Source organism: Colius striatus, chromosome 10 (genome assembly GCF_028858725.1).
Source record: "Colius striatus isolate bColStr4 chromosome 10, bColStr4.1.hap1, whole genome shotgun sequence".
In the NCBI taxonomy this organism is placed as follows: domain Eukaryota; kingdom Metazoa; phylum Chordata; class Aves; order Coliiformes; family Coliidae; genus Colius; species Colius striatus.
This window is the reverse complement of record NC_084768.1, coordinates 8641019-8668896: the sequence shown is the minus strand read 5'-3', so window position 1 is coordinate 8668896 and position 27878 is coordinate 8641019. Positions and strand designations below refer to the sequence as shown.

The 27878-nt window shown below is 43.1% G+C and overlaps 1 protein-coding gene across 2 annotated transcripts; it reads right to left on the bottom strand.

Moving 5' to 3' along the window:
• Positions 1-22886, bottom strand: ALG6 (ALG6 alpha-1,3-glucosyltransferase). Of its 2 annotated transcripts, none has more exons than XM_062003771.1 (15): positions 22609-22886; positions 19956-20067; positions 16533-16617; positions 13100-13189; positions 12103-12191; positions 9822-9904; positions 9086-9150; positions 6695-6880; positions 5818-5953; positions 3628-3713; positions 3038-3122; positions 1927-1997; positions 1084-1152; positions 734-932; positions 1-463 (listed from the first exon to the last, which is right to left on the bottom strand). In XM_062003771.1, the coding sequence occupies exons 2-15, from the start codon at positions 20035-20037 to the stop codon at positions 266-268; spliced, it is 1524 nt and encodes a 507-aa protein (XP_061859755.1). In that variant the 5' UTR covers positions 20038-20067; positions 22609-22886; the 3' UTR covers positions 1-265. The 2 variants fall into 2 exon arrangements, with proteins under 2 accessions (XP_061859755.1, XP_061859756.1); XM_062003772.1 differs by having other exon boundaries at positions 22642-22886.
• Between the last annotated feature and the right edge of the window lie 4992 nt (positions 22887-27878).

The following is a 27878-nucleotide window of genomic DNA, read 5'->3' as shown; positions in this document are numbered from 1 at the left end:
AACTTGGTCCTTTATTAGGCATTTTAAGTTTACAAATGGTAACAAAAGTATTACACTTCTGAAGGAAACACACCAGATCACATTGCCAATTGAACTTCAAAATACTTTCCCTTTAAACTAGTCTTTGTGTCTGGTGTGTTTCCTGACTTCCATCCCCTCACAGGAACTGCATTACATCACTAACAGCTTTAACTGCAATGCTAGGCACTGCTCATGGCAAATACTCTGTCCTTTCACAGTTCAGTCCTTGATCTTCACAGGCTGATTAACTGATTTTCTTCTGACTTCTACTATTCTTTGAGTCCCAGAGTATAACAACATTAAAATACAGCAAAAACAGTAAAAAGTGTAAGCAAGAAATAACAGACACGGCTACAGGGAATAAATCAGGGAACCTCTGTGGTGGAGGCACGGCAGCGCTCATCACAGACAGGACACCCATCAGGGCTACAGACAGAAGAAACTGTAAGATAAGGAATGAAATATTAGCTAATGGTGATTTCACATCTCAAACAAGTAAAGTGTTACTTTCATTACTGGGGTGCTCTGTGCTCTTCAGACTATATGTGGCTGGCACTGCAGAAAAGGTTACAGCACAGCTCCATAGTGACCTAGTATGGTGTGCCCTGCTTGGGGCTTCGTGCACGCTTATGGACAGAAGACTTGTAGTTTATGCAAGTAATTCAGTACCACGAAGAGCTGCAAGTTAGTTCTAGGGATTAAAACTGCTTACCAGGCTCCTGACAATCTTGGCAAATGACTTAAACCAAGAAATGTATCCCTTCAGGGAAAGGGAGAAGGGCTTCAGCTGCAGGTCCTCTGCTGAAGTCTTGTCAAATATGGAGAAGGAAGCCAGGCAGGTGCAGAGGAAGGCCAGTGATGTCACCGTGTAGGCCAGCAGCAGGCCATCCTTCAGCAGAAGGGGCAACATGCTGTCAAACAGAATCAGCCCCAGGAGGGAGTGCACAGCCCGAGTTACATTTCCAATGCAAAAAGAAGAGCAAAGAATACATTTGTACTGCAAATGTAACGGGACTGGGGAAGAACTTGGTTCTAAAATGATGTTAACGGTGTCCAACTCACCTGAAAGTTGATACAAGTAAAAACCATGTGGCCATAAAAGGGATTTCATTTATAATTAAGCAGACTGGTCTGGAATGACAAGAGGAAAACCAGGTAAGCAGACCCTGAAGTGGCAGCACTCCATCCTCAGCCTTTCAGAGACCTGCTGTGCTCCCACTCCCCCAGGAGGCCAAGCAGAGCTCTGTCCCCACTGCCACGGGCTCTGTGGGGCACAAGCAGCGCCCACAGTGCTGAATCCTCAGCCAGCTCCCCCAGGGCTCTGCACCAGCAGCATCAGCATGGATGGCACACATGGCTGGGCAGCTCAGTGCCTTCTCTGCTCATGGCTCCTTGATGGCTTTGAGGGGCACCTGTATGGCAACTCCCAGCCAACCGCCTGTGGAAGTTACAGCACTCCTCTCACTACCAGTCTTGCTTCACAGGCATGAAACAAGATGGGTTAGGAAGGCTGCCTCTCCAAACCCTCCTTTATCTGCCCTTCCCTTCAGGTGTTCACACAGAAGAGCAGAGCTGCTGACTCTCCCTGCTGCCCTCAACTCCTTGAGGGGCTGAGGAAAGCAAAGCCCAGTGACCACTCCACCATCACTCACCCCGTTCCCCCAGGCTGCAGCCTCACTGGGCAGCTGAGTCCCCAGCACCCTGTCCTGGAGTGAAGCAGGAGGGACCAGTGTGGCTGTATTTGGACACCTTCATTTACAAGTTTTTAGAAACTCATTTGCTTTTCTGAATATCAAACTCATTTGCTTTTCTGAATATCAGACCCATTTGGAAGGGAGAAAGCAGCAAGCAACCAGATAAGGAAAAGCAAATCAAAATATATGCCCAGAAATATGATTTACTTACAGGGACACTAGAAGAATGGATTTTTCATGTACTTGAAAGGAGAACAGGAAAAATGACAACGCACAACTAACCTAAGAAAGGGAAATCAGAGCTGTATTAGTATATGTGACTGGAATGTAAAGCACTGGTTTAGCTTCTCTGCTGGCACAGAGTTTACGTGAATGGATGAGCTAAATGATCTGATTTTTCTAATTAACTGCTACATTTACTCCAGTGCAATTGACAAGTACACAGAGCTGCTTCCGTAACCACCCAGACATGCTAAAAACTACACTGTCTGAAAGGGTATCCAGAATCATCCAGAAAGCACTTTGCTCCTGCTTCCCTTACTGACAGAAGTATCCCCACCAAGGAAACACAACACAACACTCACCAGGTAAGCACTGGCAAACCTCAGTCAAGGTGAGAACTATCCACTTTTTGGGCATAAGATTTTGCTCATCATCATAAGCAGTCAATACACCAAAGTACACAAACTGTCTCTTTCTTTTTTCCCTTCCCACCAAACAAACACACACTCTTAAGCATAAACCGATTCTTAGACAGGATCAATGTTATTTTTAGGCAATGTTGCAATAAACTCCCAAACAGCACTCACATCAAATTAAAAATAGATATTATCTTCTAACTCATGAAATCTTCAAACCAGCTCCATGTCATTTTGATTTCAAGGAAAACTGGTTTTTGCATGCAAGTCCTGTTAATGTGCTTAAATGCAATGACATAATGTGACTAAGAAGAGACAAACATTTGGGAAAACAGTATCATTTTCTTTTCAAACTGCTAATGAGCTTACAATGTCCATCTTGGGACTTCTGTATTGAATTTTGCAGCCAATGCATTAAGAAGAACTAGCACTTTGGAAGCTAAACAACAAGAGGAGAGATTCCAGCTCTGTACGAGGCTTTAATGTGTACAGAATCTTCCAAAGGCTCTTCAGAGGAGGGTAATAAAAATACAGCATTAAATAAAGAAAATTGAGGCTAAGGAATAAAAAGTCTTGAATTTAAAAGACATGTCAGATCCTCCTGGACACATGATGGCAAAATGGTTTTTAATCAAAAAAAAAAAAGTACATGGAACTGTGCTGAGCAGCTAAGAACACACTTACCAAAGCAAACTTAAATCCCCGGAGAGAAGGCTGGAGAGTTAGTTTGATACAAGTAGGAAGCAGGCTCAGGAATGTTACAGCCAAACTAAAGAAAAACAGGTTTAATACATGAGTAACTACAACCACACCGCCACATAGTCACTTCTGAGACATTCTTAGCTTTCAGAAGTAGAAGAGGATTCCAAGAGACTCAACCACAAGAGCAGAGCACTGCATGGTCTTCACTGACATGGAATAAAGATGCCTGGGCCCATTTCACACTCTCTACACTTGAATCCTTCACCAGAAGGGTGAACTCTGACTGCTAAGAGCACCGAGAGAGGCAATTCTCTGAATTTTAACTCTTTTAACCTACCAAGTATCTTCAATCGCTACATAAACAAGCAGGAAATTCTGCAGACATAAACATTCCTGACAGTACTTGGGGAACTGGGAGAAAAGTACAGTAACAGAAAGAAAACTACTTTGTTTCCCCACCACCACCAAGATGTTAAACACCACTTCTCATAGCTCCTTGACAAAAATAACTCATTTTGCAAAAAGTAATGCTGATAAAAGAAACGACCTCAAGCACTTCAGCTGTGTCTTACCTGACTTTCAGTTGAGTTTGAGGTGACACTATATTCTTTATCTTTATAAGGACACTTAGACTGCACCAAATATTGGCTACTTTATCCTGGAAGGGATTAAAAAAGATTAGTTAGTGATAGCTACATTCATCTGAACTTATGTTTGTGACAACAAAGGCTTGGGAGGTGGGGGGACTGTTGGGTTTTTACCCTAACACTGCAAAAAGACACTTGCAGATACACATCTCATATATATATATATATATATATATATATATATATATATATATATATATATATATATATATATATATATATATATATATATATATATATATGGATGGATGGGCTTTAACTCCTCAGCAATGAAAAGTTTCAAGAGACTCAATTAAGCCATGTTCTAAAATAACTGAGAACTAGTTCTTCAGCACCACAGACTGCTGCTTTCACTCACGAGATGACACATTCTGTGCAAATACAGCTCTGAAACTCGCTGTCCCTGACTAAACACTGGCAGGTATGAATTCCTCCAAACGTGAAGGCATTGTGTTTACTGTCACATCTCGACATCCTCGAGTGTATGTAGCTGTGCTTTCTGCCTGCTAGCAATGACAGAGTTAACCTCTAATAAACCCAGAAGTCTAAAGACATTAGCAGTTGTGCTAGGATCACTTTCAAAATTAAATTGGTAACTACAGCTATCATGCTCCTGAAACTCATCCCCAAACAGCTGCTTGCCTCACAGCTGTGTAGGCATAACAGAGAGAAAGCTACTACCACCACCAACTGAGCCATCTTCCTCTCGTGCTCACTGGCAACACAGAACAGGCACTTGAAATCTGCTGAGGATTACAAGGGGAGGGAGGGACTGTTTGGCAGCACCAGCACAGCACAGGGCCTCTGCTCACAGCCAATACGCTTTTACAGCCCTCAGCATTTGTTACGGCTCCTGGGAGTGGGAACCGATTCAAAGAACCTGTTACACACAGCCCAGGATAAATTTACTGCACGTTGCTTACGAGGACAGTTTCTCATTTTATCTAGATTAGCATCCAGCAGGTCACTCCCTTGATCATCTCTGAAAATATCTGAGCTAATATTAGACTAAAATCTTTTCAGACTCATTGGTTATTGCCATTTACAAGACTGCATTTTTAAACTTGGTACTGAATAAAAAGTGTAGTGACTAAAAGAATGTATTTTGAGAAATGTCAGACAATTCCCAAGGAATAGGGTCACTGATGTTTTTTTGGGGGGGCGAGGTCTTTTGTGGAAGGGTTGTTTAGGGTTTGGGTTTTTTTTCAAATAAGCTAGCAGAGAAAACAGTGAGAATACACTTCTGCACCACTGTCTAAATAAAATGCCTTTGGCACATCAGCATTAACTTGTGAGGAAAAGTGCCAGTTGTGATATGATTCATATCTAGAGATGAAACTGTAAGCATTTGCTTAAACCCCTGTAACATCAAACCTGAGGATTCAAAGCTTCCTTTTAGGGTTAAGTTTGAAGCTGAGAATCTGCTCTTAGAAGAGTCTTAAGACTCATGCCCTGATTCAGCAAAACAACAGGAACACCTCACTGTTACCTGGGAAATGGGAATATTTCTTTTATCAGTGAGACTCCTGTGGCCTCAGCGGTAGGTACATGAGTATCTGCTTTACTGGATTAAGGCTGCAGTACTCATGCAGACATCTGCAGCCTGAGGAAAACTAAAAACAGAACTGGCCTGCTGGAAAATAGTGTGGAAACCTGCACTGAAAAGATAAGGTGAGTCAAAAAGGAAGTCACAGGCTGCACCCAAAACACTGTGGTTTAAATACTTTGTAAAATAGTGAATCCTGTTACAAATAGCTGAGCTGAGCCAAAGGCAGAGGCTGGAGCTGTTAACTTTTAAGGTTACATCTTCTGACACTGTCAATTGCTATGGAATCTATTTGAATGGAAAAATGTATAGACTGAAGGATGGGTTTGATGATGGGATAAGTGTTGTCTACTCGTATAATATCCTGGAAGATGCCAGCTGAGCTGGGGTTAAATACTGGATTAAATAACTGGCAAGAAATGACTGCTGAAGAAGCCAGCTCAAATTACTAGTTGTGTGGCGTGTCTCCCACATGAAATCCCTAAAGGTCACGATGAAGGTTTCTCAAGGGATCTAAGAATACAGAACATTTAGAGTGGGGTGGGGGAGAAGAAAACATGCATGCATGCCTCAAACAAGCCTCGGTCAATGGGAAAGAGTCTTCTGAGTACTTGCATGATTTGTTCCATGTCGGTACAGAACGGGAGCCAGCAGACAGCAAAGGAAACCACCACTGTCCCAGCTATTTTAGCTAACAATACTAGTCTGAAATCAAAAGAAAAAGCTTGCATCAGAAAAAGACAGATTCAGCTGCTGGTAACAAAAATCAGTTCTTCACTTATAGCCCAAATCTTTTTTAAAGAGAGACATGGAACTGGAGCTAGCAACAGGACAAGGGGTGATGGGAAGAAGCTGGAACACAAAGTTCCATTTAAATATAAGGAAAAACTATTTCAGTGTGAGGTGAGGGAACCCTGGCACTGGTAGCCCAGAGGGGTTGTGGAGGCTCCTTCCTTGGAGGTCTTCAAGACCCGCCTGGACATGTTCCGTGTGACCTGATCTAGGTGACCCTGCTTCTGCAGGGGGTTTGGACTAGATGATCTCTAAAAGTCCCTTCCAATCCCTACCATTCTATGATTCTATGAAATCTAAACAGAGCTAGCAGTACCACAGGGAAAGTTCATCATCCTCAGATTGGAGAGAACAACTCCATGAGAACCACAGAGCCACTGCTGCCACTCTGATGTGGCTGCCCACTGCAGCCCTTATTTCATTGAGCGTACAGGATGAACAGCACTAAGAAAGGACACTTTCACAGACTTTGCCACCTGTTCAGGGCAAACACTTCAGATCTCAACAGGAAACGTTTCCCTTGCAGGAGAGGAAGATGTTACAACAAAGTAAGTATCTTCCACTAGAAATTAATCCAGAGAAGAATCATATTCTTGATGCCCAGGCTGCCTAGGCGCATTCTTGAGAGACATAAACCAGTCCAAAGTCACTTACCCTTTTCCTTTCAGTCCCTTCTTTAAGCACTTTCCAAGTAAATAGCAAAAAAAGGGCAGAGAATGATAGAGTTCCATTTGCTTATAATTTAATGCCAAGCAAAAGGCCGCTGATGCCAAAAGGTCCCAGTCGTAAGACAGACAGAGCACACCCCACAAGGCAAAGCCAAGGCTCACTGAGTTGTACATGGTTTCTTATGTCAAGGACAAGACATACATCTTAGTACTTGCAGTCAGCAATTAATATCCTGTAAAACAGTGTGCAAAGCAAGTTTTCCCAAGTTAGCTTTAAAAACCCCTTGCCAGTTAGGATTGTTTCGCTCACAGAGAGAAATAATTTACTTCTACATGAAGTGTAATTTTCGTCTTTCCAAGGCTTGATTCAAAGCTTGCACAGGAAAATATGAAGACAAATAGTGTGTGTGTTAATTTTATCTGTAATGTATATTGAGTCAACCAAGCTTTTGGTGACAGCGCCACGTACTTCAGATGCCTCAGGGTAAATGTTTTTTTCTTGGTATTTACCCAACTAGGGATAAACCTTTCAAGGTTTATCTCTCCTCCCAGCTCCCCAAAGATAAGTGCATAACGTTCAAATACATCAGTATTTTAATTCTCTATTATTTAGTTCAAGGGCTCTTGGGGATTCTCTGATTATACCTGCAATGCAACCTCATCCATGACCAGCTCCCTTAGCTGCTAACACTGTGCAAACAATGAATAATAGTTACCAAAAACAACGTTACTTCCTTATGACTTTTGAGAACAGGTTCCCAGGCTCAGCAGAATTTGAAGGGACTAAGTTACACTTACTATTAAATGGCAATAAAATATTAGCTTTGTCTGTTATTGGGTTTATTTTTTTTTCACAATGAGAGAAATCAGTAAGAGACACTTGTCAGAAATTTCACAGTACTCTGATTTCTCTTGAACAGCTGCAACACCATATTCAGATGCTCACTCCAAATCATTGTGCATATCTGAGATCTCAAGTTCACGTCAACATCTTGTTATCCCAAAAGGCTCTGATCTTGCAGACACATGGAACAGCAGTTAATCTATTGACTTCTTGGGAGCTGGTCATGGCTAGTGAAGGTATTCACCTAGGAGTCACAAGGGAGACTGTAGCACACAGCATCTGCTACACCTATGTCACCCCTAAGGGGAGGTTTGCTGAACCTTTGACTCTGCAGATTCGACAGCATCCACAGACAATCTGTCCCAGCATTTCATTTCAATAAAGGTTCAAAATACTTTTTTCCATGTATTTTAAAAACCAAATATTGGCTATGGTAACTTAGGGCTGTTACTTCTTGCCCTATCCAATGTAAGACACACATGACAGATCACTGCCTTCCTCCTTCTCTACCTTTTATGTGTTGGAAGGCAGCATAGGCTTGCAATTTTCTAACCAACAGTTTCTCTTGCCCAAAATCAAGACAAATTGCAGTCATTCCCATCCTCATTCTTCTGATGTCTCCAGATGATCTACATCTTTAAAGAGTCTGGCCAAAAATAGGATTTCAGAATTGCTGAACTGTAATTCAAATATTCAATAGCATTATGGGTTTTTTTGCTTCAAGATCTGCTTCCTAAAATATATTATCTTCCAAGTTCACCATATACTCTCTTGGAAGAAAACCACAAATTCGCAAACTTCTTGATTGTCAAAACTTGATTTAGTAGTAGATGCTGAGATTCAGTATCTCCTTCGAATACCTGAATATCTGCATTGATCACAGCGCCAGAATTGTGTCCCTCTGGCTCGATGGCACTGAGCAGCACAGCCTGGAGGAGTCAACTAACAGCATTTCCTTGTTGATGTGCAAAGCTAATGTAAAACCACTTCACCCACTAGTGAAGATGCATGCCACCAGTATCAACTAGTTAGCCCTGACAGCCTAACTGGTGCTAGAGGACTAGCTTTTTCATGAAGGCATGAAGTGAAGAAAATCCAGTCTCAAGGAATTGTAAAGACAAGATAGAATGGCCCATTTTATAGAACTGAACATTTTACACAACTGCTTCTCTGCCATCTCAAGAAGACCCAAGGTGGTTCTCTCTCCAAACACAAATCACAGGAGCACAAGCCATCACTCTTTTCACTATCAATGCCACTGAAGTTTTCTGTAGTAAAATGACAGAGAGAAATATGAGCTTGGAACATGTAAAGGATGCTAGTCACATTTGGATTGATTTGTCCCAGTATCATCTATTTCTCTCCAACTTGTTTCAAGCTTACAGCTTTCTTTACTATCTCTACTTTGGGGTAGGCAGGAGCCCCTCAGATGACTTTGTATAACAAAATAACCTTCTGCACAGCTACAGACAAATACTAAAAACCAGTGTTACTTGGTTAAGGGGAATTCATTTCAGTGCAGAACAAGGATACTGGAAATGTCCATGGTCAATAAGAATGAGGCCTGGATAAAGCAGGATGCAGAGAGCACTGGAAACCTGGGAAGAAGGATCCAAAAAAAGAGAGGGGAAAATAATTCTAAGTTAGACATTAGACAGAGGAACTTGTACTACTTTTCCAGTACAAAAGTCTGCCCCTCCATGGTGCACCTTACATGTAGGAAACTCACTCTCCACAAGCAATCTTCTGTCAGTAACATTTTGAGGAATAAAATCTGATAAAGACTTTCCACAATGGAGATCAGTGTATGTTTTGCCAACCAGCTCAAACATCACCCACACCCATCTTAAACCTTGCAACCACTCCAAAAATGCAAAGACTTTTTACTCCAAAACGTATTGGTTCTACTAGAAGAAGCATGTGGGACAAAGCAGTTCTTGGATTCCCCAGATTCCCCCACAGCACAGCACAGATCTTTGTTTTACTACTCAAGTAATAAATTCAGAATGAAACATAATTCAGGAGTTCATGGCTACTAAACTTCAGAGCATCTTGTTATTGAAAGCATTAAAATAAGACAAGTTAATGGCTTTTGTTTTAAGTGAAAAGCCTTTCATACAAGATGTACTGATTGTCATCAATTTTATGTCAGTCGAAGCCATCAAGGTGTCCTATACATTAATTAACTCTCATACTGTTACACTTCTACCCTGTTTTAACAGCATGTTTTCTTTTGTTTTTAATTTACACACACCCCCCAGATACTTGCCTTCTTTTTAGTGGATGTTTCTTTCAAGGAAAAACAATATAAAATAACTGCAGGAATATAAACCAGCAAATCAGCAACAAACACTGAAAAATAAAGATTGACTTTACGTTAGAATCCTCCCACATACCTCATTTTAATGCTATTCAGATCATCTGTTTTCTTCTGGACTGTGAATCTTTGCCTCTGTTTACAACTTTAACTTCTTAATGTTCCACATTTTGGTTGTATTTGGTGTAAAAAAAAAAAAATCAGATAAAAATAACTGCACAGTGTTGGAGTGAGATTAGTTGCCTACCTTTTGAATGTGGTGTTTGCATCTGTACCCTCAGTGAAAACTTCACTTTAGCCATTCAATTCAACTGACGTTTAAAAGTCATGTGACTAGTTTCAGTTGAACATGCTTTTCAGCATATTCAACATTTTAAAGCATGTTTCATTGCTTTCAAGACAGCTCAGGCTTGGAAGTTACTCCAAGACTCTTTTTTGTTCAATTCTTTTGTGAAAGACAAAATACAGGCAAAGAAGCATGAAAATACCACAAAGTTCCTCTTTGGAGTCAACTGGGTAGTCCCACTTCAAAGGGCACAAAAACCCAAGTCTACAGAATTTGATCTTGTTAATGTTTCTAACGCTATCATTTCTGATGTCCAAAAGCTGCTGCTTCCACGTGTTCAGCTGTTTTGGCTTCTGGCACAGCCTCAGTCAAGAAGGGAGCAGACTCTAGTTCCTCACATGCCAGAATGAGAGAAGGCATTCTTAATTCTCACAGAAATCATCTACAGCTACATCCAGGCAAGTGGTTTGATGGAACAGATAGTCTGGAGATACAATTCAGAAGCTCTAGATAGTAACAAGTCTCCAATGTATCTGTGTGATTCACTAGTCACATGGATAAAATCAGTTATTTGAACCAGCAGATTCACCTGACTAGAAAGATGCCAACTCCTTACTCATCCTTCAACCACCAGGTGAGTTCTTCTTGAGAGTTGTCTCAAGAGTTTGAGAAAAAACTCCGATTATTGCTATCAACTGCTTTCAGAAGACATGCCATTATTCCAAGAAGGAAAGTATACTTTGCCTCTTTTTAGTCACAGGCTTTAGGAAGAAAAATGTTTGAAGATATGGGTTACTCAGTGATGAAATGCTTCGCAGGCTTAAGCCACAATGAAACAACTGCACCCAAGGCATTAGCAAATTAAGTACAGTTAAAAAAAAAAATAAAGGTGTGATACCACCTTCGTATCACCACCAATTGACCACTCTGAATTACTTTCTTCTAATGCCTATTGCTAAAAAGTGTTTATCAGTTCTCCTGGATCCATCAGTGGTTTGTCAAGTGAGTTGATCTCAAAATTAATAAAGACCATTTCAAGGGTAATTAAGTTCTAGTGATTTCCTTTTTTTTCCCCCAATTCAGTCAATTGCTAGAGGCCAGACTAAGAGGTTGGTGAAGTACAGGAAAGCTATTGATGAACAACAAATTCTGCTGTTGCGATCAGAAAGCATTTTGTGGATCTCTAGTGTTATGCAAAGCAAAAGACACATTGGGTTTACCAACAAAAGAAAACAGAAACAGGATAATAAGGCATCTGCCACTGCTTAGAGAACAAGACCTCACTAGCCATATTAATTCTGTATCAGTAGGACAGCAAACAAGTTATCTGCAGGATTTTTTTTTGCACTGGTTTTATCCTCTTCTTCATAGAGATACTTCAAAATAAGCAAATGGTCAGAGGATAATGGAATTTAGGAAAAAAGCAGTAAAATTCATTTGAACTGTTTTGGTTAACAGACATTTCTCCAGAAAGCAGTGACCCTTTGAAAGAAAAGTGTCATCTTTAAAAACATCAAAATTCTTTCCCTTTCAGATAAAAGTATACAGCTCATAATAAAGATCCCCAAGGCCTCAAGAGGTTAAGTCAGTGAAAGCCAGTCTATGTGCGAAATAATTTTACAATAAAAACCAAGCTGAGCTGAAAGTGAAAAGTGTATTTATCACAATGGAAGGGAAAACAATACCATTGTCAACATTTGGGCCTATGCTACAAAAGAGTTTTTACCGAATCAACTGGGTTGAAAACATTTGTATATTTTATAATCAGATCCACAAATGATGGTGGGAAAGAACTCGGCGTTCGGTTCATAAATGGACCTGCAAAGCCATCCAAGCCAAAGAACTGAGAATACACTGGTGAAGACAGAAGTTGCACGATAGCAAACAAGCTAAATTAGTAAGCGAGACAAATCTGTACATCGTGCCAAGGAAATCTAATTTTCCTACCTGTTGTACGCATAAATAACTTATGTGGCTGACTCTCATACCCCCGAGATGTGTGCAGAGCAATCCAATCAGGATTTATTAACTTTGCACTGTAAAACAAAGTACAGACACATCAAAATGTAGACAGTTCTCATTTCCCTTTACACTCCTTTCAGCAATAAAGATGACATGCACAGGCACAGATTCCAAGAATTAAGATGAATGAGAAGAAATATTTCAAAGAGCAATAGTGATCAATGGAAGGCTTTCCTCCCCACCGGACCACTTTACACTCTAGACTTTGGCTGCTATTTCACAGCTTAAAAAATCTTAGGAAAAATAGAGTATAGTATTTATTAGGACAAGATAACCACTTTCAGTCTACTTCCACTGCCTTTTAAAAAAACAATTGTAAATATCTTTCATACCTAAGTATTAAATATAAACCATTTACAGTTCACATAGATGCCCCACATAACTGTGCCTGTGCACTTTAGCCTACATTCTTATTCCATAAGTCTCATTCCAACAGTAGTAAGGCCCTTGTGGAAAAAGTATTCCAGTAACAGAATTCTATTTACATGATATCCAGTCATCAGATATCACTTGGGCTCTCAGTACACAAGAGCTTTCCCATGTGACGCACCCGATTCCTACAGCACTTTTCTCTGTGGCTCACTGATCCCACAATGGCTTATCTAAGTCACATCTAAAGCTGCTACAATTTACAGACCTGGCAAAGCGAAGAGCATAACCCTTCAGTCTCCCTTGCAATAATTACAAGACAGAAAAACAGCAGCATTGGTTTTAATCAACAAGGATGCATATAACATCCATTTCCCTGGCTTTGAAGTAGCAACCAATAGTTTCCGTTTCATCAGCTGCCCATGTGGGTAGTTTTTAGCTACAAGTTTCTCTCTTCAGGAGAGAAACAAAACAAAACAGTAAAAAAAGAAAGGAAAGGAATGGAAACTGATGTTTTGTACTCTCCACAAAGTATTTAAAATAATGAACTTACATGTAAGCACACACAAAACTGTGATAAGCAGTAAGAGGTGGATAATCGAGGCCCCAGTACTGCAGGTTGTTATCACTTGTATTGAAGTACCTAGAAAAGAAATACCGAGGAAAGTATCTACATTTCCAGCTTTGTTTCAGCCCAAGGAAAAAGTTGAGTGTTAAACCAAATACTTTCAGCGACATCTTCAAAATCCAGTAGAGAAGCCATCAATTTCTATACCTGCTTTATTCTACTTCACACAAAAAACCCCTGAAGTAACAAAAGTAAAGGTGAAAGGAAAAGGGAAGTTAACAGTTTGACAAAAATCCAGAGACTAAGGCAAAGCTTGCACAAAAGCAGTTGTACACACCTACTATATAGCTCAGGGTTTGTTTATGTGGTAGGGTTTACATGCCACAGAACCACCCAATGGTTGGAAGGGGCTTTGCACCTCTATCTACAAACTCAATGCACATTTTTCATGCATGGCAATTACTCCAGAAGACAGCAGTCAATTTGCCAAAACGGAAATAAACCCAATACAGTTAAACTGAAATTTCCAAAGGAACGGAACTGCCTAGTGATTTTCCTTACAGTAACCCTAGATTCCTTTTTTCCTGGACTTGGACAGCTCATTTAACAACTTCATAATAGTTACACTTTACCTGGTGCTCTTTTAGACAGAAATATACCAAGTTGTGAACTGCTTCTGGTCAACAGACCCTAATATGACATTCTGAAAAACCATCTGTTGAAGTTCTACTGCCAGAAAGCAACTGAATACAAGTGGAAAAGGGTGGCATAAAGATATTACACAAACAGAAAGCAGCAGAGGCCAGGAAGAAAGCTATACCACAGCAGGTGCACCTAGTGCCAGCATGAATAAAGGAAACCGGGGGCTAAAGACTTCCTAGGAAGACAATGTTGAGTTACCAGGGACACCTCTTGAATAACTAACACAAGGTCATCCATCTCCATCAGGTATGTCAGCCTCAGCCACCTGACCTGCTTCCACTTCAAAACCCAGGTGGACCCCTTGAGAGAAAGGTGAAGGATTTCCTCACTGGTAACAGCATCATGTCAGCACTTCTCTGGAAGGCTGGCAGTACCATAAATTGTCACCTCTGCCAAGTGAGGAACAGCAGGGTCCGTCCCAGGAAAACACAAGTTACAAAAACAATGCACCAGACCCGTTATATCTCACAGTGAGACAGACTGACTAGTCTCATTGCCAAGGGGCAACCTCTTGGCTTTTCCAGTTGCTCTCTTCAAATGCAGTCAAGTTTTGACATTTATGATAGTAAATGATATTTCTTGAATTCTTTATGAGCTGCCTGAAGCGCCTTACGAACTGATAAATGGTATTTCTTTGAGTTGCACCTCTGCTTCTCACCCTGCAATTCAAGATTGGTCATGCTAAGGCAGACCAGATTCTTCATGCAGAGTGTAAGGGTCTACAAACTTAGTAGCAAACTTTCCAGGGCTGTATTTTTACTTATTGCTTTGGTTTTGCCTTCCATATACTCATGGTTTCAACAGAAGAAACAATCTCTATAATGTCCAATAATATTTAGCAAGAAAGCATTCACGGTTTTAATTGGCAGCAAAATAGGAAAGGATGTTCTTAAAGTGGCCTTTAATAAATAATGTCAATACTTTAAAGAATATGATAAAGAGAGAACTATTTCAATTCTGGCCTGTGGCTCAGTGAATTCTCACACAAGGAAGCTCAATACAAGCCATATGGTAGTTTACTGCAGCGTTATATTTTCAATAACCCTTTGTTTTGGATCAAAGCACAGAACATGCAGCTACATCACTGTATATGCCTGTTTAACAGTAAATGTGACAATTAACTCTGAAAAGATCAAGAGGTTTTATAGGATGATGCCTTCAACAAGAGAGCTGCTCTCTGTATGTACCTAGACAGCTAAGTGACTCGAATCCCTGCTTCAAATTTAAAAACTGCTTTTAGGCACTATAGCACAAAAATCTTTTCACACTGTGTTTTTCTATCTATAACATCAGAGGGGAAATCCAGCTCAGTATTCTAGGAGTGTAATCCCTTCCATGTCAGCTGGCATGTTCCTTTCCAAACACCCAAGACTGCATATGACTTTGCTATATTACATATTCAATTCTCAAAGCAGATCCAGTCCAATAAATAAACCAACCCAAAAGCTTCTGCTATAAACAAAATGAAGAGTAAATCTGATAAGACTGAGATGCCCAACTGGCAGCCCATGGGCTAAACTCAGCCTGCAATAGTTTCATCTGGCCCCTGGGAATGCCTGGAAATAATGACTGCTATAACTCCTAATTTTAGGTACATATAGCTCTGCATAGCTATATGCCAACTCTATTATTGAGCTCTCCACTATTCCAGCATTGGTGCAATGAAGGGTTTGGACACACCAGAAAACTGTTAAACAGAAATGACAATATAGATAGAACAGAATGATCTGAAGGCACAATACAGTCAGCTGCAGAGTTCCACAGACTGCCACACTTTCAGAATTGACCCCACATATATCTACAGAAATACAATGGAATTAATATTCTATTCCATCAAATTGGTGTGTTTCCCCACAGACAGATGAGGAAAAAACCACACATCAGCCAAACAGAATGTCAGTAGCCCTGTTGGAAGAGGACCTGGAATTGCAATGTGTTCCAATTTCTGCTGTAGCATATTATATGGACTAAATGACTCTTACTGTTCCATGCAAGATCTGGGAATATTTGGAATAATGTAAACATCAATAAATACTCAGAATCACTTCCCTAGTGTTTGGTGTGATTTGTACAAATAGAGTTCACTATCCTCACATCCAGATTCCACCCACGTTTTCAAATCTATGTTGAGAATACAGGTGCAAGCAGTGAAGTCACAGGTGTAAAAAACCCCCAGTGCCTCCAGCACAAGAGTTCAAGTCCTTGCATTTACTGGCATGCCTCTGCCTCTTCACACAGGGCAGATGAGCGGAGTTTTGGTTTGGTTTTGTCAGTGCTGACAACAATGAAAATGTTTGTGCATTAGAGCACTGGAACTCGGGAAGCAGAACTGATTTTTTTTTCTGAAGCAGGAGAACAAGCTTCTCTATGATCTCTTACATAAGCCTGCTAAAAAATTGCTTCCTGATTTTCACAGTCAACTCACAACAAACCTGGAGCTTCATAACAAAGAGACCGACCAGTCAGAATATTTTGTTATATATGCTCTTAGCTAATAGGTCAAAGCTCAACATCTCAGCTTCTTGTTTTGTGAAGGAAATGGTACCTCAGTCTAAGAGCAGGATGATGTCGCATTACTATAAAGAGGTTTCAGAATAGTTCAAAGCATAGAAAATGTTGCAGAGGTCTTAAATTTAAGGTATGTTGAAGCAAGACGTGAACCAAAGTTTCATTACATTTACCCCTTTGTAACCAGGACCACAACAGCACTACATACCACTGCCTGATGGGTAAATTGAAAGTCACTTCTTGCCAGTGTCTCTGAGCTTCATAATCTCCATACATAGGTGGTTTTCCTGCACCTAAAAAGAGATGACAGAGTATTTAGGTATTTATTCAGTTCATGCAGCTTGCTATTTGTGTATTAATATACTACTAACTTTATTCCCCATTCCTCTATGATATTTGAGAACAAAACAGAGACTTCATCTGCTGTGCAGCCTAACAGGGAGGAAAAAAAGTTTACACGTTCTCTTGGCTTTCTGGCTATTTCTGCAATAAGCATTTATCAAGCTATTCCACTGTGAAGAATTACTTCCTCATCTGACAAAAAAAAAAAAGTCACTAGCGAGTGCAGATGAAAAATGTGGCACTTTCTCTGAAATAAGAAAATGTACATAATGAACACCTTATATACTGCTTTTGTATGAAAAACTACACTTTCTCAGTACGTAATAACTGACAATGTTCTCACTTGGGTTTCAGCCATGTCCTGCTACCTTGCCATTACAAGTAACAACTAGCCTTATTTTTAAATTTACTTGGAGCTAGACCTGCTGCAAGTTCCTCCCCCACCCCGTTCCTTTTCATTTCCTCTGTTGCTTACTTTGCAACACCAGCAAGAATATCGCATCTGTCCCTTTCCCCAGGATTCTTAATAAAGAGTTCAGATGGGCCATTTACTAAATCAGGCTGTTCAGTACACATAAAAGGCCTAGAGGATTCTTTTTTTCTTATAATCTGCAAAGCTTTCTAAATAATAACTGCCCCATTTGGGTTTACAGGCATTCTCTCTCACACATTTTTCAACTGAATGATTGTTATGTAGCAGTTCTGCAAAGTGAATTATGTTAAAAACCACTTCTCATATGTGCATACATAAGTCTCTCAGGAAAGTCTTTCACAGGAAAAAAAGTTTTATCAATGCAAATACTTCAGATGTCTACTCATAAACACTTCCCTCAATGTGAGCCTAACTCTGATAAGAGCAGTATGTTAAGCATCTTTATCACCAAGTTTATTTACTTCTATTAACCTGTGCTTATTGAGAACAGAAACTGGACTGATAGTACTTCCAGTAAAATATTGACACTAGCCAGACAGAGATTTAGGAGTTTCTTTAAAATATAGGAAAGCCATCTATATCTTTTTCTCATGATCTATGTTTGTGGCAGTAACACAAGCTCAGATATATACTATTTATTCCTGGGTGGTGGAAATAACAGATTATCTCTGCTAATTTATTCCTGAGTAGCAGAGGGAGTAAATTATCTCCACTATTTGACAGACCGAACTTAAAGTTTCCCAAGTGAGGTCACTGAAGGAGTGACCAGTGCCCACTCTGTAGCATTAAGTCCAGTAGATTTAGAACCTGTCACAGGATCACCAAAATACAAAAAGTGTTATCCAAATTTTAGAGAGTGTGTGTGTTTAAATACAAACACATATTTTATTTCAGCTTCTCCCCTTTAAAGAAACAAAAAAAGGACAAGGAACGAATTGGCTTCAGCACAATCAAAAGAGATCACAGAATCATCCGAAGGTTCAATTTTGTTTGAGAACACATATTTACCTCCCAACCACAGTAAGTATCAAGTATACTGCCAAACAGAATTGACAATTAACGAAAAAATGGAGTATCATCACTTTAAAAAGTTACAAACACTTAAAATTTAGGGTGGTCTTATTCAGTTTTGTTGTTACCCTCAAACAGACGCCTTTAAGGCTCCAAAGCTGCCTTTCAACAAGGGTATTTAGCTTATTATCATCTAGCAGGAGTTGAGCAATACATTTTAAAAACATTATGCATCTATCTGCAAAACCAAATTTCACCTCAATAGTTCTCCAAGATCAACTGAAGTCGTCCTAACAGTAACCTTTCAATACTAAGTATTCATTATCTGCTTTCTCACCACCATCACCCTAATTCCAGAGGTAGATCCAAAAGCACGCTAGATAGCAAGCAACAACAGGATGGAAATGATCAGGGGATCCAAGACTACACAGTAAAGTTAACCTCCTTGCTTCTAGCCACCCAGGACACACATGGCTCCAGAGTATGCCCAACTAGCATTGCTACAGAGTCTGCCTCAGAGAACAAAGACTACTTCTGATCCTTTGCTCAACTTCATTGTTATGAGCAGCAGTGAAAGCAAAACAGGAACACATCAAATTAAACACTACCCTGCCCATTTTTTTTCCTCCATCATTGAAAGCTTATTACATCTGAAGGAAGCCAAAGAGAAAAGAAAAAATCCTGAGTATTTATTTTATCGCTTTCTAACATTCAGGTTTGTCTCTTTTTTTCAGCCAGCCAATGCTCAAAGTTAAACACGTGCTTTAATTTGCTGGATTGGATCAGACTCAGCTTTTCCTGATGTACAATCATTGTGTAGGAAACAAGATGAAAAATTTGTTATTTAGTTCAGGCATTATTTTAAGGCTCTTTCAGAATCTTGATTGGTTTGAAATTAAATCAACTTGAAAAATCTCGTTATCAATGTAATTGTAAACACTTGCAGTGCACAGCAATTCATTATTGTGTGGCAAAAGACAGGGGGGGTGTTTTCCTGCCTATAGGAGGGTAAAAGAGCCTCAGTTACCTACAGAACACACCACTCATAATGGCATTTTCAGAAAGGAAACTCAACACACTTGTGCGAGAAGCTATGCACACAACTTCTCTTTGAGCAAATTCCATCAAGTAAATGAAACCCAGGAGTTACCAGTTTAAAATCACTAGAATTCTACTGAACAGCCCCAGCTACTCATGGGATGAGGCTCCCAATTGCCTTTGCAGAAAACCAGAAAACCAGTGATTCCTTTGGCTGAAGGGGATTAAAAGTAATGGCTGTTTAATAAAAAAGGAAATCATTTGCAGAGAGCAAGCTTTGTGCAAGCTCACACTACATGTAGGAATGGTATCCAGAGGTGTGGAAACAACCTGAGAGTTCTTTGCAAGCATTACAATATAGTGAGGAGAAAAACTCATCTATTAAAAGAATATAGCTTTAGTTCATGCTGTAAACAATCTTAAGGAAGTACAGCTACAAGGCAGAGTGTAATCACTCACTCCATGTCACCTTTACACTGTCTTCATTACCACCAGCATGGTCTTATCTAAATATAAATTAAAGCTAAATCTGTTATAGAACTTCAAGGACCATGCTAAAAAAGAAAGCACAAATTGACATTCTTCTACTTTCATTTTGTTCCAGCTGTGATGTTCCATCATTGCACACATCAGAAAAACAAGGTATTACACAAACCTTAGGGAATGAGACAGGCACTAAAATACGATAATACTTGGGACAACACATTGCTTCCTAGTTATGATTTTACATCAAGTTTCTTTTAATTTATCATAAGCTCCATAATTCACCTTCATGTGGTTGTTTTACAGACCGTGAACACATATTACCTGAATAAGAACCAAGCGATACAGTCCAGCGTACAGTAAGTGCCAGTAAAACAGTAATTGTCATTAAGCTCCACTTCTCCATAGCTGGTCGTTGTAACAAGCCCAAAGGTACCTGGAAAAACACCATAAATGTTGCTACAATGCTGTCCATGGTTTTGTTCCTTAGGCATTTAACACCTCAGTTTTCTCCCCACCCAGCAGCATTCTGCAGACTGTGATCACAAAGGGCTTTTGCCACTGCAGAATTTCTACCCATGAAGCCAAATGCTGCCCAGAAACAATTTCTCACACTTCTGAGCTACAAATCTGACAAAACCCATTAAAACAGCAAGACAAGGGGTAAAAGATTTCAAAGCACTTCACATAATTTGGATACCAGACCAACACTACGCTGTGCATACAGGTACATACTTAAACATCGCACAATTTGTTGTGTAAACATGTTTCAAATGTAAGAGACAAGAGAAGATTCAACAAGAGACGAGTAGATAAGACTGTAGTGATAGTCAAAATACTCATGTCAGCCATGTATGTTAGCTCACAAACTAATATTGGCCACTGAACAAGAAAAACCTCTAAGAAGCCTATAAAAAGTCCTAGATTAGTACCTCACTTGGGAAGAAAAATATTAATGGCTACACAGTTTGGAAAAGTGAGCTGTTTCGGTATTAAGTTAATGTCACCTATTTTCTCAGTTAAGACCACCATGGCCACATTAAGCAAAGTGCATATCTGCTCTAGGCCTCTCTGTTGGTTTAAACACACTCAAAAATTATTTTCAAGTTAAGTATGAACTGGCAGGTCTTATGCTGGACAGAGCCCATCGTAAACTCCTTTCACGTGTTCTAACCAATTCCACAGAAAGCCGTGAGCCTGGACAGCTAAAAAGCTAAGTACATGCTGTCAACCTAGGAATGCAAACATCTGACACTGATGATCAACCTTCCCTGGTCTGAATCTTACTTCAGTCTCCCTGATATTCAAAACTGGGACGGAAATTCAAACATCAGCACGCTATCCATCAGCAACCTCTCCCTGGAGGACACACTAGATGAAACCTACTAGGCTCAAAAGCCTGCAGGACTCATCTCCCACCAAACCTGCTTGACCTCACTAAGGACCCAGTAACAATAAGATATATTGGTAGATCTGTCAAATTAAAAGGTGTGGTCCTGAAACTGAGAAACCAAGAAACAGGATATGTCTAACTACAGAGTATGCAAACTTTCACCAAGAGGATCAACAATATTTTAGTCTGAGTTTAAAAAAAAAGGAAGATGAAACTCATCCAATCTTAACAGTAAGAGACAGGAGTAAATCCAGGTCAGCAGCAGTAGCACCATTCCCTCCACTGCCAGCACCAGAGACCTTACAGAAGACTGAACGAGCCCGGGTACAACTGCCAAAGCCCGTCCTTGCAGAAGAGGCATTACCTGATTTAAGTTAGTTCAATCTATTTGCCACTGCCAAAACAAAATAAAATCACCAAAAAATCCCACAGAGCAGAGCAAACACCCCGTATTTGTTCAGATAATTCTGCTCAAACTAAATCCGTATTTATCTACTACTCACAAAAACGTACGACCCAACACCACCACCACCAAGGGGAAAGGAAAAGCTACTTTAAGAATGTCAATCTGGGACAGCAGTAGATCACCATCTATAGGTAGAAACATAAAGACTGGTATTTGCAAGCTTTCAATGTTACACCTGTGCCTAAACCACAGGATATGCATTTATCCAATTAAAAGATGCTGAGCTCATCTCACGCTTCCTAAACCAGAGTCCAATCCCATCAGAGTCCTATGTGACTTTTAAAATCAAGTGTCATACATCTGGCCTTTCCCTTCTATAAAACACTCCTGTCTGCCCTTCCTTTCTATTGCTGGTTAGAAAAAATGCCACTCTCACCTAGAGACTCTCTCAGCTCTGTTCCTCTCTTCTGCTACTCCTTACATTTGGAATAACTCATTTTCTGGGATACTGAATTTTCCATTTCCTCTCAAAAGTGGTTCTTAAAATATGCCTTTCCTACTTTTTTATTCATCTTCAATAACTACTCCACACCTCCTGAAACAAAAGCCATATTTTTTTAGATTCTAAAGCATGGACCCCTAATTTTTGCTATCCCACGGGCAACAACATTAAAAAATTAAGACATTCCAGGAGATAATCAAGCTGGCTTGGTCAGCCTCAAAATTTTTACCTCCTGCCTCTGGATGAGCAACACCAGAGAGTGTCTCAAGCGAGATGCTAACTACAAGCATAAGGTGAAAACCACAGCTCCAAAAAACCACTACCCTTCCATGCTGCCTGCGGTGAAGATTCAGATAAGTAGCATCGATACAAGCCACCCACTCCGTGCTGAAGGGGAGCTTATAGAACTCACTGATGCACGACTGGAAATATAACTTGTTTTTAAAGAGATGTCAGCACACAGCTCGATAGCATCTTTTCCTTCCTCGAGAAACGCGAACGCTAAGTGAAGGATTCCGTGTGTTGCGGCCATACCCGCTCTGTAAGCCCACTGTTCCCCTGCTCAGAAGATGTACTTGCTTCCCCAGCTTCCCCCCGCCCCAGCCACCCTCTGTCCTCCGCCTCCTCAAGAGCACGGGGCTGAGCTGCTGCTGAGGCACCTGCGCTCGGGCCTCACCGTTAACCATCCCCCGGGGCCGCCCTCACTCGCCTCCAACGGCCACCGCGTCTCCTCTCAGCTCGCCCCGCGCGACCCGTTCCCCTCAGCCCGCAGCGGCGAGCCCGCTCCGCGCACTGACGCCGGAGGCACACGGCAGCGGGAGCGCGGCGAGCCCCGACGGAGGGGCACGCAGAGGAGCGGAGCTGGCAGCGCTGCGGCCGCCGCCTCAGCTGGGCCCGGCCGTTCCCGCCGCGCGCCCGCGCTGCCTTACTGCACCCCGCCGGCGCGCGCGCTTCCGCCGCAGCAGCGGCTTCCGGCTGCCGCGCACGCCCCGCCGCCAGCGCGGACGCGACCGGGCACGGGCAGGGACGGCGGCCACGGCGCATGCGCTGTGCGGCGGGACGGCGCCGGCGCCTGCGCAGCTCCGGCTGCAGAGCGGCCGCGGCTGCCCCCCGGTGGCGGCGGCTGCCCGCGGCTGTGCCCGGGGAACCGGGGCCCCGCATCGCCTCGGGGAACAGTGGCGGCTGTCTAAATTCCGGACTGGTTCGTTTTTGTGTTCCCTCCTCACGCACGTCCCCTCACGGCGCTGGTAGCGCTGGCGCCCCGTTGCCGTTAAGGGAAGTGGGAAGGTGTAATAGTGGGTGTCACTGGGGGAAAGCGCGGTTTTGATACCCGGGAAGGCTGGCTTTTCATTCAGGCGTTAAATCTGAGCTTGTGCTTGGAAGGGAGCAGCTGCAAGACTTGTTCTTTAAGCACGCCACAGAGCTGGGAAGCGACCCCTCGGCCTGCGTGCCTGGGAGGCAGCACCTAGGAACCCGCTGGAAGAGGAAAGACCTTGAGCTCCACAGGCCTCGCTTTTACAGCCTTTCCAGTTTGCCCTCTTTGATTTAAGGCCTTGACAAAACACACAGCGTAACAGAAATGATCTGAGATCGTCTTTATACAATCCCTGCCGATATCTTGCCTTGTCTCTGCTTTCCTTTAGATTGCTGTGCTTGTCTTCTGGTTGTGTGGCTTAACTGAGGTAGGCATCCAAAATCTAGGACAAAACAGATTATTTTGAAAATAACACCACAAATCGAGGCTTTCATGGCCAGGCCTTCCAGGTGAGCTCCTGGGACTGGCATCCCAGGGCTGAAAGCTGTAAGGGATTTAAACCCAGCTGCCATGAAGTGGAATTATAGTCAAGAAGCACCTGATCACTTATGATATAAATGGAGATGAAAGGAAAACAAAACTCTCCATAATTTTTGTTTAATGTGTGCAGGGGCTGTTTTAGGTGTATAAACGTCAGGCAACACACAGTGTTGCACACCACTTCTTCCTTGAACTTCTTCCAGTGCAATAACACACAGAATACTAATTCCCACTATCCCAACCGTTTTTCATTTGAGGGGCAATTATTTGGGCATGCTGATCCTCCTTACATACCCCATAATTTCAGCTTTCTCAGCAATTTCGAGTATTACCTCAGGTGTGGTAGTGTGAGGAGAGTGGAAGTTGTTGGTCTTAGGGAGACATAAGAATCCCACTCCTCTACTGGCCTGTCAAGGTGTTTGGAGCCACGACCCTCTTGAAAATGGTGGATTATGAGCACAAAATGTTCATATTTGTACAAATGTACATATTTGACCGAAATTTGTAACACTCAATCATTCCTGTTGCTGCTAAGTACAACGCTTCCAGTTTAGGATATTAATAACATCACAGGGGATATCTGAGATGAGAAGCCTGTAAAATAAGCATAAGCCTAAAAAAAACTCTGTCAACTTGTAGTTGACAAAGTAAATGAGAAGCCGGGAAGAGTTCCGCCTCCTGAGCTCCGCCGCGGCTTTGGGGTGGTACAGGACACAGAAAACGAGCGGTGCAAAGCGAATCTCCAGCCTCAGTCAGGAGGAGGATGGCCAGGGCACGTCCCTGTTTCCACGTCTCCCTTCCCAGCCTCTCCTTCTCCCCTTTCCACCGGGATTTCCCATGCCCGGAGTTCCCTACATCCCGAGCCGCCGATCCGGGGAAAGCAGCACAGCAAAATTAAGCCACCCCCAAGCCTGTGAGCTCTGCCTATGCGCTCCTACAGCCAAAAAAAAAAAAGAGTTTTTAGGAGTTTACCTTGCGAGTTATTGATAATTTGGTCCTGGAGCCGGTGCTGGGCGAACAGGAGCGCCCGGCTGCACATTCGAGTGCGTGATTTCAATTAGCTGAGAGCTCTTTGTTGCAAGGCGAAATCATTCACTCCCCGGGAAAGCTTTTTTATTGAATGCTTTCTAAATACTTGCATCGGTCACGTCGCCTGGAATCGAGTCCCTGTCACTAGTGTTTCTGCGGTGACTTTGACCAGCTCAATGACTGGAAAAGGCATCGAGGACACAGGGAATGCGGCGGGGGAGAGGATGGCGGGGCTTGGGCTTGGTGCTCAGTGGCAAAGAGAAACCGATAATGAGCAGATAAACGGCTTTTCTTAACCCTTGAAGTTCTCGGGAGGTTTCAGGGGGTCTGCCGGCTCTTCTCCGCCGCTGTTCGCAGGGCTGCTAGAAGGCAAATATCTCCCGGCTGTCTAATAAATCTGCAGTGAAAGGGAGTCGGAGTGATAAGAAAGACTATCCTGGGGCGGGAAGTGCTGGGAGAGGCTACGGCTACAAAAAGTTGCTTTCCAACTCACCTAGAATTTCTTTGTGAGCTGAGCCGTGATGCAGGAGCGAGAGGGAAAGAGACGTTCTCAGTGGTAGATTAGCCATCGGACCCTTTCCCATCTTCCCTACCCTAGAAAATCGCCCATTATTTAGCGGGTACGTTTGCCAGGCTGGGAGAGGCTGTGCGGAGAGCCCGGCGGGCTGTGAAAGCCCTCCTAACAGAGGGCTGTGCCCACGGTCCTGCTGCATCTTCACTTCCCTAGCAAGGGAAATATTTTCCCAATTTTTCCCCTTTCAATCCCCTCTTCCCCCCCCCCCCAAAAAAAAAAAAAAAAAAGAAGATACCAGCAGTTAATCAAATCATCAGAAAAGCTTGAGGTTTGGGGTTTGGCATTTGATTCCTGCGGTTCTCGGGACAGGCGGTGCGGGGGGGTGGGGGTGCTGGAACGGCGGAGCTGCGCCCGCCTGCCCCGGGCCGCCCCGTCGGGCAGGTTCCTGTGTACGTGCCGAGGGATGCTCCGAGCTTTCCGCAGGACAGGACAAGGCGCTTCGGCCCTGAATGAGGAGGAGAGGTTGAGTGGTTTTCTCCTGTCCCGGCTTTTCCCGCTTTGCTGAAGCTCAAGGAAAGCGAGATTTTACTGAGTCTGGGGTTCAAGGATTCTCTCACGTTTTGCTGGTCTTAATAAAGTTACAAAGTGCCTATTTTGTCAGCTTGCTTACCAAATCCCGAATTAATAAAGTTTACTTAGTTATTTAAATAGATTAAATGTCACATTTTAAATGGAAGGGGAAGGTTCTACCTTACTGACCTATTTTTCATTTCTGATTTAGAAAAAAGGCAAGATTAGCATGGATATTGCATTTTCAAGGACCTCACCACTATTAAATAGACTGTTAAGTGCATTTTATGGCTGAAGAGTCTGTTCCCGGTTCAGGCTGGAAGACGAGCTAAGTTCATCTCTACCTGCTACATTGAACATCCACTGACTAAAATACTTCCTGTGGATGTAATACCTATGCTCTGTATCTTTTAAGTACATAACGCTTAATGTTTTAGGACTAGTAAAATTCAACAAAAGACCCTGAAAGAGAAGTGTTTGCTCTCGAGAAAACTGAATTGCCAGTTTTTGGCCAGGTCCCGGTTCGGAACTTAAGCTCCGCAGAGGTTTAAGCGGGCGCGTATCAAACGCGATCCCGAGGATGCTCTAAACGACAGCGGCGTGCCCGAGCCTCGTCCGCAGCCGCGGACTCGAGGGATTGGGCGGCGTAACTTCCGCGCGATTCTCGTCATGTTCCCTCGACCGCCGCTGTTTACAATTCTCTTGCGAGTACACCCCAAAACGGTGAGGCTGGTTTTCCACCTTCCCGGACCCTCCGAAGAAGCTCACCACCTCAGAAGCTGTTGAGGCCGGGCCCCCAAGAACACCGGGGATCTGAGCTTCTGCAAAACTCCTCGAGGAGTCCCAAGAGGAAAAACCTCAGTAAATTCCCTGGTCCCTCGGGAGCTGCTCCCCTGCCCCGGACTCGCAGAGGGAGAGAAAAACTCCCCACCTCCCTAAAGCAAATCTCTGTGACATTTTTTTCCCGGTGCACAAAATCCCCGAGAGCCCGAAGAAGGCCGAGGGATGGCTCTTCCCAAAGCGAAACCCATGCCCTCCTGCCTTTATTTCTGGCCCGGGACACGAAGCTCGGGCCGGTGCGGTGGACACCGGGACAAGCCGGGTAACTGGAGCGGCCCGGCTGCGGGCAGCCCGGTTCAGGCAGCGTTGGGGATTTGCGGAATGCTGCGCGGTTACCCGGGCAAAATTCTCCCGAGGTACTGCCGAAGTGGACCCAAGCCTGTAACTCGCTAGGGAAGTAGAGAGCCATCCCCAACGCTGCCCGTGTCCCAGAGGTTTCTGATGTCCCGAGTGCATGATTTCCTCCGGCCACCTCTCCGTGGGAGAGATCGAGAAGGAAAGCTCTCTGACGGGTATCTCCCCTTCCCGACCCTCCCGGCGGTGTCCCCGTCGATCCTGGACTCGGCTCTGCCCTCCTGCAGCTCCGATCTCTCCCAGGCAGGAGGCCACTGGCCGGACCCGGCTGCTCGCCCGCTGCCCCGGGGCTCCCCGCGCGTCATCCCGCCGGGACAGGGCCTCTGGCTCCGCTGCTGTCGCCGGGGCTGGACTGTGGCCGCCACACAGCCCTGACTGATGCCGGCCGGGGGGCTGAGGGGCGCGGGGGGACGGCCCGAACGCTGGGGCTCCTGCCTGGGAAATAACGTCCACGCGCCATAAATAGACGTTTTTAAATAACCGCCAAAGATCTTTCCCTGCCTTTTCAAATGCTCACCACAACCTTTCAACACCCGTTAGCCTGCAACTTTCCGCCCCGCTCTGTGTCTAGGGAGAGATCAATTATGCTGTAAATAGGCGGCATGGAGAGCAGGTTGCGCGGAGGCGGGGGGTGGGGGGAGGGAGCAGCGTAACTTCTGCGGCCGCGCAGCGCTCGGATGCACCGGCTGCGAAAGCGAGTTTCCCGGGAGACCCGCATCAGCCGAGGAAGTAGCCCCGATGAGCCTGTCCTGTCCGTTTTTCAAGCAACATGGTGGAAGTTTAGAGGATTAGGAACAGCTCTGATCTCCAGCCTATTGCACTTTCCTCGGGAGCAGAGAACGGC